This window comes from Pyrgilauda ruficollis, unplaced genomic scaffold, assembly GCF_017590135.1.
Source record: "Pyrgilauda ruficollis isolate IOZ18807 unplaced genomic scaffold, ASM1759013v1 scaffold27, whole genome shotgun sequence".
Lineage (NCBI taxonomy): Eukaryota > Metazoa > Chordata > Aves > Passeriformes > Passeridae > Pyrgilauda > Pyrgilauda ruficollis.
Window position 1 is genome coordinate 1,973,832 of NW_024524044.1, and position 15,218 is coordinate 1,989,049.

Consider the following 15,218-nt stretch of genomic DNA (forward strand, 5'->3'; position numbering starts at 1 on the left):
ACCACAAAGCAAGACTGACAGCAAGCATGTGGTGAGAATTGCAACAAAAGGCACAGAAGATGCAATAACAAACCACTACTGCTCATGTCTTATAAATCAAACTGTAATATACATCAATGAGGTCAAAGTAGCAAACATCAAATTAGACTCTGTCGCTAAATTTATTGTTTGAATCGACCTTCCATATAAAGAAAGGAAATTTATGTGATTAGAGACCACAGGCCTTGGCACAAAAGGCCAGTGACTTGATATGAGCCCCTAGAAACTTTTTAAAATTATTGTGTATGTGCCTTTTTTGCAGCTGAAGAATTTTGGAAATGAGGACAGAAAAAAGAAGAGCAAAGCTTATAATGCAGGTTAAAGGATGAACAGATAATTTAAGGTCTTTCTTTCACATGAAAAACAAAATCTGCACAATCCCAGAGGCAAGACAACAGGAGAGGTTAAGAAAATAGAAAGACAAATAAGACAAGTAAAGCTTAAACATACAACACGAACAGACACTGAAATATAAATTTCAGTAACTTTTCATGTCTGAATGCAGAAGAAATAAATCAGTGAAGTCTGGTTTAGAATACTATGCTACTATGGAAACCAAAGACTACACATCAAAGAAAACCAAAATGAACCATATATTTTACATGGCAACACATATGTTTTATTCAATTGATACTCTGCATGTGGCTCCTATAAACTAGCTGTCTCCACTGGCTGCTCTAAATTAATTCATAGCTTCAAGAAAAACAGACACAGTTTAACCAACTTTTCCGACAGTTTTTGCAATTTTTATTCTCAGTAGTCTTTTCCCTTCAACTCAGCTTCCTCCGAGTGGAAAATGTAAAATTTGGAAATGAAAGAAAATTCACCACGGCCCTGGATTTGTGAAGTGTATTATCCTAATACATAGAAGCGTTTCAAAAGGGTAATCCATGTCCAAATCTAATTAAAGTAGTACCAATAATATACTTAACACTAAGCTATTGTCTTCTTTAAAGAGTAAATATCATACACTTACAAGCAGATTATTAACTTTTAAAAAGTAAATATATATTTTTGCCCAAGAATGCCAAACTGCAATTGACCTTTACCTTAAGATTGGGGTTTTTTAAGGCAAATCCTCTGTACCACCCTGTGAAGAAAGCACATTTTGCTTTTTAAAGAATGCAAATCATTTACATATGTAAAACAGATTTCATCTTTCCCTTTTGGACAGATATGACAATTCCACAGTGCTGTCAGACTATATTAATTTAAAAGATTTTTCCATACAGTGAAAGGTATTTCATTTAAACCAGTTCATATTTGGATGACTTCATTCACACAATTTCAGGAATTACTCTTTAACCCTAAATGTTTCTAACAATGTAACCTAGGGAAATTCTGCATTGGACACCACAACGGTTAAAACACAAATAGTTTCTTACTAACTCAAAACATTTACAAATCACTTCTGGACTTGAGGTTCTACATCTATCAACCACAATGCTATATAAAACTCATAATATACCTGATTGAACAGAATAGATCCTATGCCTTCTAAAAGAACATTTCTTACAAGGTTAACCATAGATAATCCTGATACAATATTACAAAAAATATAAACCCTATATGATGCCAAATGATTAAAAAATTAATGTATTTATTTTTAGATGTTAGGGAGGAAGATTATGAAAAGAAAATGCAACTTTCTTTCTCTGACACTAGCAACAGACATTTGCTAAAATTATATTTGCGTTCTCTAACACAAAACAGAGGAGAATGCTTACACTGCTTTAAGATTTTAAGTTGTGATTTTGAATTAGTTTGAAAATGTCTTGATGGCAGCCAGGTTTCCCTCAGAAATACTAAGAAAGCAGAAGAATCATGAGAAACTTCTTTTCTGTTATAACTTTTATCCTCTGTAAATGTTTATTAAACAGAGAGAATAAATAAAAATTAATGTAATGCAAATTAATTATTATAGAGATTAGAGCTCACTGGAACTGTGGGAAAAAAATTAAGAGGCCAAAATGTATTATATTATTGACTTCAAATATGTGTTACTTTAAGAAAATAACTGAATATTAATGGGATTCAAACCACCAATACACAAAACTTAATTATCACTGGAATCACCTGTGAACTCACCATCGCATTTCTCTAATATTTGAACGGTGTCTCCAATCTCCAGTGATAGGCCATGTGGGACTGTCCCTCGAAAACCAGCAATTACTGAAAAACATAACATGTTTCAATTATTCACAACATTAAAATATAAATTATTCCTATTGTTAACAAAATAGTATGTTACCATGAGAAGTTACATGTTAGAACAAACAGGCTTACTCAAATTTAATAAGCTGTGAAAAAAGTCAAAAGAAAGAATCATTAAGCCACTTTTATGAGCATAAAATTCAAAACACAGGACTCAAAAATAAACCTAAACACAGCCTTATGATAGATGAATGGAAAGCTTGTACTAGAGAACACTGTTAGCTAGTATAAGCACCCCGAAGGACAGAAAGTGTTTTATTCCAAATGCTTACACTAACACGCATCAGACCTCAGAATTCTGCGAGCTGAAAGTGCCAATATGTGCCAATATTTTCGTTGCCATCCATACCACTCACACACCATGAAAAGAAAACCTTATTTCACATTTGCTTAATGGATGCTATAGACCCAGCACTCCATATAATCCCAAATGTGAGGAAATGGTTAGGGGGTGGAGATCACTAAAGCATGTTGTTCACTCCAATACGTCAAGTGCACACTAAGCTTCCCCTGCAGCTTCACCAAAGCCATTGAAGGGAGGTCATGACCTCAGGCTGGGACAAGAGCTACAGAAATGGAGCTGGAGATAAAACATGCTTCAGAAACAAAACATCCACCAGAGCAGTGATGTTCCCAAATACTTACAATGGCCAAATATTAAGTCTTATATTGTTAATTCTAAAACAATAGACAGCAATTTTTTTCACTCTGAATCAAAACCGAATACCCAGAAGCCACTCATAGAGCTCACTCCTAAAAATGCTGAAAATCCATTAACTTGCTAGATAGCAATCCAGCTGTTCAATTCTGTTCTTTCTCTACTTGAAATGCTGAATTAAAATATTGCCTAATTCAGGCCATGAGACCAAGCAAGAGTGCTTTTGATTCTCTGTACTGTAATCTTCTCTCAGAGCTGAATTTTGAAGTGGAAGAGGAAAACAGCCCATCCACCAGGGCACGATGCACAAAAAGACTTTACAGCCTAACAGCAGTCTTACTGCTGTCAAATATCTACCCATCTAGACAGGAAACCACAAATCTCATAGCAAAAAAAGAAACCACTCTAAGTGAGAGGCATGACAAGGAAACTTCACATATAAAAGCCAAAAGGATATGCATCTATGCAAGGACATATATATGCTCTTGCCTGCTGTTGGAGGTCTACCCTGCCACAAGCAGACACTACACTCAAACACAACTTAACCTGTCATCCACCATCTGTGCCTGCCACATTGTTCATCAAAGGCAGGAGGAGAGGTTAGCTGTCAGAACCACAGAAACTGAAAATTCATCTGTGAATCTTCGGAAGAAAGTTCCAGATTTTAAGAGTAAACCTACAGGATATGACTTATGTTATAGGACGGTACATTTAAAAATGCACCAAAAGTACTTTTTTGCCAAATCCTTCTTCAAAATTTGAAGACTTCAAAACTCATTGCATTCCCTCATCATTTCACTCATGAGAAAATCATCACTGTCCTTAACCCACAGTCTTTATCCCTTAAAAAAATCCTGTGAGATTATATCACTGGACAGTCCCTAGAAGTTTGATGTAACATGAGACCAGTATTTATAGTATTGATCCTCCTCAAGAATGTGTATTGAATCAACTTCTGTTTGCCTTGGTGCTACTCCCAGTCTTCAAGTTTTTTACACTGAACTGAATACTGTGAGATATGCAGCATGAAATCAAAAGATACTTTGGTTCCACACCATGATCAAGTGCACCATTTTTAAATCATTAGTACAGTGACAAAGTTTGTCTAACAGTTGAAAAAAAAAACCCAAGAGTTTTTCAATTAATTATTTCACAAAGATCTGAAAATTGAAACAGTTTATTAAGTATGAAGAAGTAAAAATAAGAAGCAAACTCCCTGAATATCAATGCAATGTACCTCTAAATTCTGCCATGGCACTGGAATGACAGAAGTCACTCTGGTCACCTTTCTAGTTTGAAAGATTCAAAATTTAAATATGAAGCCTGCCAAAATAGCATGTACAGCAACTGAAATAAAATTAAGGAATTAACTGAAGAAGTATGCAAAACAAACCAAACCCTCATCTGTTAATATAGTTATGAGAGTCTTATTTTTAAACTCCATGAAATAAAAAAGGGCAGCAATTTTCTCCTTATGAGCCAATATATCCTGTTACATTGTTATGATTTGACTTTTCTGTGACATTCAGTTTTTATTACTTAGATACTACAGATGATAAAGATCTTTTTCTTTTTCTCTTCTCTCTTTTTAAGTTTAAAAAAAAGCTTTCAGGACAAAACGAGATTGAAATCTGACACAGTGTATAAAATAGCTAGAAATCATTTTAGAGCATGTACAGAAGAACAAAATTATACCCTGAAATATCTTCTAGAAAGATGGCCTGCAGAGTACCAGAAAAAGAAAGAAAGAAATGAGGGCATCATCTTTACCTCTAAGCACATTGACCTGATACACTTGAAAAACACTCCCTGCATTCTTGTGGTGTAAGGTCAGGCTCAAAACAGGTAACCTGTGGTGTTTAGCAGTGTCAATCAAAGTAAAATAAAGAGAATTGCAGAGCAGCAGAGGATTTAATCAAAAGCACAGGATAAATTTACCTCACAAATGTTGACTCAGATAACTTTTTAATAATCAAATCTTTCTACTGAATTGGAACTGAGACAGAAGGTGGCCATCACAACAACTGTTATAACAACTGGCAACAACAGCTGAGGGCAGAAGTACCCAACAACTTTTTTCCTCGGTCTTCAATGGCAATGACTTCATGAGATACATCCCACAATCCTGAGGGAATTGGCTGATGTAGTAACAGACTATTTACAAGAGCATATAGCAATAAGACAATGGGGAATGGCTTCAAACTGAAGGAGGGTAAGTTTAGTTCATAACAGAAAAAAATTCTTTATTGAGGGTGATGAGGCACTGGAACAGGTTGCCCAAAGAATTTGTGGATGTGGACTCCTGTGAACACTTAAGACAAGGTTGTGAATGAAGCTCTGAGCAGCTTGGTTTAGTGAAAGTATCTCTGCCCACAGCAGGGGAATTGAAACAAGATGATTTTTAAGGTTCCTTCCAATCCTTCTACGATTTTGTAGATCATATAGAGCTCTATATAATCTGTAGATTCTATAGAACTCTATAAAATCTGTAGATTCATCTGTTCTATGACTCACGTATTTTTAGTTTATCTGTGGTGTATATACACAAGTAGACTACAAGGAGGACAAAAATTAAGGCATGGAAGGAGATAGCTGCTGTTCCACCAGAGAAGATCCCAGGGTTCAGCAAGGACCTGCAGTTCTTAAGCAAGCCATAATATAAATTTCATGTCCTAAATATCTCACCCTTTTCTCCAGTTACCACATTGCTCTGCCAAAGCAGATGCTCCTTAATTCTTTCTTCTAGTAGCAGTAAGTATATAATTAATCACTCTGCAGTGACCATGGCTTAAGATGTTCCTAGCCTAACTTAGGAGCAGTACATATTTATCATGCTCATAGAACCAGACTTTTTTTATATACAGCATTCACTGAACCATATGCATCATATATGTCCCATTTTAATTCTTCTAACAACCATAGCTGTTGTGACTATCACTTTTTCTACTATCATTGCAAGTGTGTACCAGAGACCTTGAAAAGGAAGATGGACAGGAGAAGAAAAATCTACTCAGAGTACAGATCATTTACCAATACCTGCAGTCTCTGCAGATGGACAGTCACATGCATATCCCCAGGAAGCTATGTATCAAAACCACATCCAGATATATTTTTTGTCATTGTAGTAGCTGAAGGTCATATAAATGACCTGTCCTTTTCAAGCACAGGAGCAGTGATTTATGTCCTCTTCAATCACCTCTCGGCCACAGGAGAAACACGGAACTCCACAATAAAAGTTTGTAACAGGATATGTCCTCAGAAATATTTTAGAAGCTGTGTTCAAATACTGCAGCCAGCTGGCATTATTAATATTTTCTGTCTGCCAAAGGGTGCTTAGAGAATAAAACAGACAACAGCACGGGATACAAAAAACCTAATCTATTACAGAAGGTGAAATCATACAGTGAGAACTATAGTGACATGCAATATTAAAGCAATTTCAGTTTTGGTTTGGTCCTAAGTTCAGCTTCTCAAAACAAAATTCATCTTTGTGCTCTCATTCAAAATCTCTGGTTGGACGTGCTCACTGTTGGACAGTTTTGCATATTAAAGTGCCCAGTGAGTGAAAAGATCTGTCCAAGCCCAAGGTTCTAACTAAAGCCTAAACTAAGCAGGGGTTTTGGTGCAGCTTCTGCTCATTTAGAGTTTTGATAGCATTGCTGTTCTAAAAACTAAAACAAGATATTTTTCTGCTTGCAATTAGTGTATACAAGCCTTACCTGCAAGTTAGCATTATGAAGAGGATTTGAGACACCCAGAGCAAGCTGGTTTCAAGGCTGGCTTTACTTTATATTTACGAGATGAAAATGTCTCCCCACAAAGGGTGCAGACATGACATGGTGCTCAAGGTACCCTCATCACAAGGTAGAATTAAGGTCAACACCACAAAAGGAGACACACATTACATTCAGCTGTGGGTTGTGTGGAAGGACATACACAGCCACATATAAAGGGATGAAAAGAAGTCATATCTACAGCAACTGCTCGATGTTCAAAAATGTTTGACAAAATCATATTTGGGTTCCACATAATAAAAACCAGTCCTTCAGCTGAAGAGAAGAGTGGGGAAAAGATGTGAGGCATTGTATTTGTGGGGTTCCCAGATGAAGGAAGGAAATGATGAATCTGCCTCCATGTTCTCAGAAGACTAATTTATTATTTTATGTTACTAAAATATATTAAAGAATACTACACTAAACCATACTAAAGAATACAGAAAGGATACTTATAGAAGGCTAAAAAATACTAATGAAAAACTCGTGACTCTCTCTTCAGAGTCCGACACAGCCTGAGCCTGATTGGCCATTGAGTCAAAACAATTCACATGAAACCAATGAAACAATCACCTGTTTGATAAACAATCTCCAACCACATTCCAAAGCAGGAAAACACAGGAGAAGCAAATGGGATAATATTGTTTTCCTTTTCCTCTGAGGCTTCTCAGCTTCCCAGGAGAGAAATCCTGTGTGATGGGATTTTTCTAGAAAATATGACTGCCACAAGGTAGAAGACCAAAAATTACTTAATTAATTAATTATTTCTTGGCCATATTCCACATGCAAAATACTTGAGTAAAAAATAGACTCTAGTTCAATGCCCTAAGTCATGATGCCCCAATTAAGAGAGGTGGCACACAAAGCACACAGAAATGCAGTAAGTACACACTAGATAATCTGATTTGGAGGGTGGGAACACTGTGTCAGAGGGACTGGCTTTGACAGAGAACAAGATGCTCTGCTAGAGAAGGAATTGATTAGCTGGCAACAGGGGTGGTTTCCCTACTTCAAAGTTTTGCTTGGGGTTATATTCTTAAAATTTCTATGCCTGAAATAACTGGAGATCTGCATATAAGAACTAATGAGGCAGACACTGTTGTTCTTTTCCTCCTAACAGATGGCCAGAACCTATTATTGATTCCAGATATTATCTGCTATATTGAAATCAGGTCCTCTTGGTAGCAAAAGCAATTTTTAAAGTTTTTATTCTGGACTTAAAAGTGCCTTTCTCTAAAGACATTGGGACTTTCAGGAACAACTATTTCAAGGGGTTTTGCTTCTGTTCAACAGTTGAAAAAAAATCTGTAACAAATGAAATTGGGATGTTTCTAACATTATGAAGTTTTTATATTGGTTAAAACATTCAATACTGTATTTTAACTTGATGACAGAAAACTGAACTTGCTTTTATGCAGATTTTTAGTTTTTTGGTGAGTAATGACATATATATATTACCTTTGAGGATTCAATGGTCTTTTTGCAGAAATATAAAAACTATCCTTTGATATGGCCTTATGCATAGTGATTACAACAGACATCTGGCACTGTGAGCAGCTGCAGAAAGTGCAACATCATCTTCAAGACAGTCATTATTCAAAAAGAATAAAAATCTGTCAACAACTCCCCTGAGCACACTGTTTGTAAGTTCATGTTTGAAGCTGCTGGCCACTGGCAAGCAATGCAGGCATCCAACTCAGCATTTTGTGGCACAGGAGTCTCCTGAGCCAGACATGGCATTTCTGTGTTTAACAACCATGGATGTCTTTTTCTTCTATGAATTTTCCTAACTAGAATTTATATGCATCATAATGTCAGTGTGCACAAACTCACAGTGAGCTTTCCAGTTTAAGTATGCTCATGCAAAAAAAAGTCTTCATTTCACAGTGCAATTTATTGTGCCCTTGTTCTTGTGGGAAAGTTTGAATATGAAATCTCTTGTCAGCCTCTCTGCTGTACTTTCTTCAGGATGAAGCCTTTTCCTCTTCAAAAGAAGCTGAAGAACCTTTTCAGGTTTCAAAACAGGCAGAATATTACTAGCAGTAGAAACACATGGAGGCATGCAGCTTTCCTAATGCCAAATGGCCAGAGCTGACTGTAAAAGGCCATCACGTGCACCGAGCTTTGCCTACAAATGAATTGATCTGGATGGAGCAGAACGGTAGCACAGCTACATGCTCGTGCTTCTAACACACGAGTTAATTCGGGCATCTGTTCATAATGCATTGTGCTGCCTACAGCCACCCCAGGAGGCTTGCTGCAAACCAGCAACAAGCTAATAAGACAGAGACAGAAAAGAGAGAGGGAGCGGGGTGGGGAATCTATTTAATCTCACTTCAATAAACACAATATATAAATGTTAGTTCCAACAACAGAAGTGATCCTTAAATCTCTTGCAGATTACTGAAGATGAACACTTTCAAATTTGTACTGAAATAAAAGAATGTGAGTTTTCTTGTCTGTGTGCACCACAATTAAAAGGATCAAATGCATAGTTCAGATAATGACAGCTCAGTGTGACTTCTGATTATCTCAAGTGCTGGTCACATGCAGCAGTCAGTTTTCTTAAGAGATGAGAGCTTGCATGGAATTTTCCTAACACAGATATTTATTGAACAGCTATTCATGAAAATATGTTGAGACACATAAAAAATAATCAAAAAAGTTTGCATCAATGTCGAAACATTGAAAATACTGTATAAAGTAGAATAGATATAGAAAACTAGTCTTCAGTTGCCTGTAAAACAAAAATCTGGAATTCCTACTGCTAATAGCACTGACTACCTGTACAGATAAGGCAAATACCAAGTCTGAAATACACAAAGGACATGGAGCTGCAGCAGATTGTATTCCCTCCTGTGCCTGGCTCAACATTTGAATTCAGCATTGTAATCACTTTCAAATCCCTGATTACAACCTGCCAAAAACCATAGGACAATTCTAACACAGATAATCAGTTTTGTGTGAATGTCTGAATGCATGTCGAGCTCTCTTCATCCTGCATCTCAGCTACAGGCAGACATATTATAATCTCTTTTATGACAGCTTGATCAGCTCTCCCACTACCTGCAAACGATTTTGTTCACTCTTTGCTTTGGGTACCTTAAGTATTATGACTATATATTAAAACAGAGCACTAAAAGTAACAAGGGATGATGATACCTATTTGCTGTTGAGAATAGCTGTCCATCTAGAACACCAAAACTGCAATAATTCAGCATGCACCACCAGTGTCCGTGTCCTTGCAGGTATGAGATTACATTGTTTTCTTTCTTCTATCAAATATCTAGTTAAGCCCTTTATATTCCTTGAAATCCTGCTTGATATATTTTTATGTCTATGTCTTGTCTCTGCTAAGAGCATTTTCTTGATATGCATTAGTTCTGGAAGAAGGAATTTAAAAATAAAAAGAAAATAAAACAAAACATTCTTTACAAGTCCAGAAAATCTAGTACAACTTAAGAGTTTATGAATAAATGACACAACTCTTCCCATTAACTTGGTCAGGAATATCCTTTACAGAGAAGAAATGTCAATGTAAAACCCACCAGAGACATCATGGAAGAAGGCAAGGTGGACTCCATACAAACAGGTGTAGTCTTCATGCATTTAATCAAATTATGATAAAGGAACAAGTCTGCAGCCAGTTCAACCAGTTGGTCTGACTTTAATTCTTTACTGTGGGGCTAGAGATGCAGTATCAATGCATTAAAACTGCCATGTTAAACAGAAAGGATTAAATGTGTATTTTCTTTTATTACTTGGAAACAGCAAAAACTTAAAAATCCAGCTAGTAGAAAGGGGTAAGTGAAAAAAGTAGGTTATGTTCAGATGACATTATCTGTAAGAACAACCTGTTTTAGCTAAAAATAACAATGTCTTTTATTAAGACTAAGTACTTCCAAAGTTTTAATAATTTTTAAACTTTGTTAAGGGATTGCCTTAATTATTAATATCATGATCAAGGAAAAGAGTTACAACTATTTACTTAGAAAAGTATTTATGTTTCATTCATAGCCTCTGGGGAAACATTTTCTGAGCAAAATCAAATAAACCAGCAAGAGGTTTTCTAACTTCCTGTAAGTGTCAGCTATGATAAAGAAGGGATGATGAGAGAACATAGGCACAAGCTGTATCAGGGGAGGTTCAGGTTACAATTCAAGAGGAATTTCTTCACAGAAAGGGTTGTTAAACATTGAAAAAGACTGACCAGGGAGATGCTGGAGTCACCACACCTAGAGGTATTCAAGAGATTGCTGGACATAGCACTTTCTGCTCTGATCTAGTTCACAAGAGGATGATTGATCAAAGGCTGGACTTGATAATCTTAGAGCTCTTTTCCAACCAAAATGATTCTGTGATGTATCCACAAGTGCATCATCTGAGGCCTACCAAAGCCAACAAAACTGCAAATGCCAGATCTCATAGCAACTCTTCAGTACATTTTGTACTTCATTAAAGCCCACCAAAACCTCCAAAAACTTAAGAGACACGAAGTTGTACATTGTTTCAAATACAGATCTATGGTGTAATTTTGTATCTGCCAGAGGGTTTGCTGGCTACAGTCATATCCCTACAAAGCCAGCAGAAACTGAAGCAGAAAATGAAAAGCCTCACATGATTATAAACACAGGAGTTATCTTCCAGAAAACAGTTAAATTTTTCCAGAATAATAGGATGACAATTATTTCCAAGAAGGCCTCGAATACAAGAGTATGTGCTTACAACTGAATGCTGAATAATAATGTCAGAGCAGTGGGTTTGGTGCAAAGTCTAATAACTCCACATTTCGCTATTCTTCTCTTTCCTCCCCAAAAGAATCATAACACAACATGCTTCTCTGAACTCAGGGAACACAGTTTCGGAGCCTGGGATAAACTTTAAGTAGCACCATGCAAACTCAAGCTCAGAAGACTTGTAGTCTTATGGACTGCAAAAAAAAAAAAAGAAAAAAAGACAACCACTGTGCAAGCTGCAAGACTTACTCTTCACAACTATAAGAGGCACCCAAGAGGAACATGGGTAGACAACAGTGCAGTAGCTCAAAAACTCCATGTGCTTGCTATCAAAGACTTTGGTAAATGAGACTGGCTTCCCCTTAAAATTGCACTGTTTGCTCCCATTCAAGTCATAAATAGCATTCCAGGAAGCCAAGAAAAGCAGAGCATAAATTTTCTTCACTAATACAAGGGACAGGACACCCTTCCTCCACAACAAAGGAGGGTCTGCCAGTTGACCATAGAGATGAAACACTTTCCATGTATTGTACTCTGTCTTGTATTTCCTTTGGAAGAGCAGGGTTTAATTCTGTATTTGACCTGCCATCAATGGAAGGCAATTAAACAAAACCAAAACCAAACACACTAGAAAATTCAAACACACACACAAAACCAAACACAAATCATACAAAAAATCAACACAGCCTGCAATTTTCAATGGCATTGTTCTTCAGCTTGTCTGGTATTGTATTTCAGATGAGTTTTAGTCTTCTGCTAAGCAGCATTTTTCTGATATTCAATCATATAATTATAAATGTATTTCAAGTACTTTCTCTTTACCAATAAGACTTCTGTTTACTTTGATTTTAGCCTTCATGCAATGTTCTCTATGGCATTTTATAACTAAATAAATTATTCTGCTTTTCTAACCTACGAGCCTTAACCACATTGCTACTTCCAAGAACACTTATTAAATATAATTTTTTGCTGCATTTCAAAATTTATTGCTATATGGTATTTTACAGAAATGAAACAAAAACCTTATCAACTTACGCAATATGCAAATTGTGCAATTTAGCTAACACAAAAAATAAACTGGAATTGTGAGTTTCTGTAGCCTGTTCCACAGATCAGGCAATTCTCTGTAGTTACAAATATCAGAAAATCTCCTTAAAGAAAGGAAAATTTCACAAGGTGAGGAGTTAAGTGCAACTAAGGAAGACAATTACAAATCACTTACAAGTACCCTGGCATATGCTTTTTTATCTTAAATGAGGCAGAACTTTCTTGATCCAGTGTAATTGAAAGGTGCATTTCAAATACACTGGAACACAGCTATCAGGACTAGTAAAGAAAAACTACTTCCTCCTGTGAAAATCCTCAGAGACAGCTGAATGCAAGTTTAAACATCCCACTCTGGCTTTAAGCTGGTTTATTAGGTTTAATGGCTGGAAATAACCACTGCACTTTTCAGCCTGATTTCAACATCTGAGCCAGCAGAATTCAGCGTATTTAGCCCTGCAGGGTTTCATCACTAATCCATAATCTCTGTAAAGTTAAAACTTCAGGGATATTTAAAGAAAGCTTACAATTATTTTAAAATGTGAGACCAAATAGAAATGTAACAAGTGCATGCATTTTTTTCCTTACTCAAAGCTCCAAACGTACTACCTGGATGTATTTTAACAGAGTTTCTGTGGCACAGTGCGCTTTCAAAAATCCAAGTGTAGGGTCTTCCAAAGGAAAGTCAGAACCTTTATTTTCTGCTCATTCTTGCTTAAGAATAGTACCTATTATTCCAAAATTAAGGGGGAAGAGAGTATAGGTTCAGCTGGCAATTGTTTACAAACACACAAAAGAACATGAAAAAATGTATCTGAAAAGTACATGCAACCAATTAAGAAAATGAAGATTGCTGACAAGGGGGCAATTCTGTTTGGTGCTATGGGGGAAGGAAGTATATGAGCCAGCAGTCTTCTTTAAAGGTTTATATTATGATTGATTGATTCATCTGAACTTCTTTTTTTTTTCTTCTTTTTTTTCTTTTTTTTTTCTTTTTTTTTTTTTTTTTATTTCAAGAGACAAGATAGTTCCTTTGGTTTTTAACATCTTGGAAGAGTCACTAAAAATCCCTGCCAGTGTAACAGTCCGAACCTTCCTCTAGATTTGGCACAGAAGTCTAGGAATACATTCAGATACCACAAGTGCAAAAAAACATGAAAAACAATGATGTTGTTCTAAGAAATTAGTACTGTGAGACACACGCTATCATCTGGAACCATAAAATACTTCCTGAGTGAAACTAATCACGGTTTTGACAAGCAGCTGGGCAGTGCCAGGAAAACCAGAACAGGAACTTCAAGTCTTTAAGTATTAAGGCATTTTTCAACCCTTCTCCACTTGAAAGAACATACAGGACTCTTTCCTGAAACTTAAAAACTCTCTTTTGTACCTAACTAAAATTGGTAAAGACAAGTAAAAAGATTTTTGTGTCAATGCAGTGTCTGCCAGCAGGTGAGGAGCAATGCTGAAATAAGCTAACACAAATTAAGAGGATTTGCAATCTATCCACTTGGCCACTGTCCACACCATTAAGCCAGACGCCACATGCTTGTTTTGCACTGCATCAAGCTACAAAACTCACAGAGTTAAAGAAAAAGAGACTGCTAAACTTCACTTGAATGTGGCATGGACAAGGCAGGGAATGAAGGAACATGAAAAGTCAAGGCAAGACCTTCAGCAAGGAAGTGCAGAGCTCCCTAGGAGGGACCATTCCCAGGGAGGGACAGCAAAGAAACTGCAGCTCCAGGGCTACACTTGGCCACAGAGAGCCATCACACCACATCACATCACATACACCTGACAGAATTAATACACTGATTTAAAAGCATTAATTTTCGTAAACACTTTGGGGTTCTTCCTACAATTATTAGCCTCCAAATAGAATAACATAGACCTCATGGGATTTATCCAGAAGCTAAAGTAAGCATAAGACAAAACCGTATTTTTTTCCCATGCTTGAAAAGACCTTCTGAAACAAGAATATGAAACTCATGCAGACCTGTCTTGATTCAGCTTGAGAGTCTTTCAGTGTTTGTACTCCACCAAGCAGTTCCTGATCTCAACTTCAGCTTCAGTAGCAAAACATGTGTTGAACATCAGCAAATTAGACAAACATTAGACTGTGAGGTTGTTTTTAAAAGTGAGTGAAACAAGCCCTTAGGACTGATAAGATGAACATTATGCGGCATGTCTACTGTACAGAGAATTCTTCTTTTTAAAGAAAAGACTTTCAAAGGCACTGAAAAAAAAATCATTTGCTGAGAGGGAAACCAAATGATGAAATTGAATATGGTTAAGCACAAACATATTTAAAAACAGTACCTTTCCTTAGTCATAGCTGACTTTAGAACAACTGTATGATTCAGTATTTCGGCATTATTCTCTTCCCCTCTCTCAAAAAATCTTTTGGCCAAGAACTCTGAATTCTAGTCAAGAGATAGATAGACAGATAGATAGATAGATAGAGTCATCTAGACTGTGCACAAGTTCATGGGACCCAAGGACATTCATCTATGGGTCCTGATCGTTAAGGTCCATTCCAATCCTTAACATTCTGTGATTCTATGACATATTGAATCCCTGGAGCACTATACATGAACAAACACTGCTTGGATTTGATTCAGCAGTTGGATTTGTTCCACATCATAATCCCACTCATTAATTAAAACAATTACAGGTGTGTAAATAATCAACAATAGACCTAGCCTGCAATGGGCTTACTTTTACTTACATTACAAATGTCATTTTTCCTTG

General features: G+C 36.5%; 1 protein-coding gene across 1 annotated transcript in view; it reads right to left on the reverse strand.

The window, feature by feature from the left end:
- The window catches only part of DOCK4 (dedicator of cytokinesis 4), a 222,738-nt gene that overhangs the window by 140,541 nt on the left and 66,979 nt on the right, over positions 1–15,218 (reverse strand). The window contains exons 2-3 of the mRNA XM_041471554.1: positions 2,128–2,211; positions 1,089–1,129 (exon numbers count right to left, since the gene is read on the reverse strand). Coding sequence (XP_041327488.1) covers positions 1,089–1,129; positions 2,128–2,211 — 125 coding nt within the window. The remainder of the gene's footprint in view (positions 1–1,088; positions 1,130–2,127; positions 2,212–15,218) is intronic.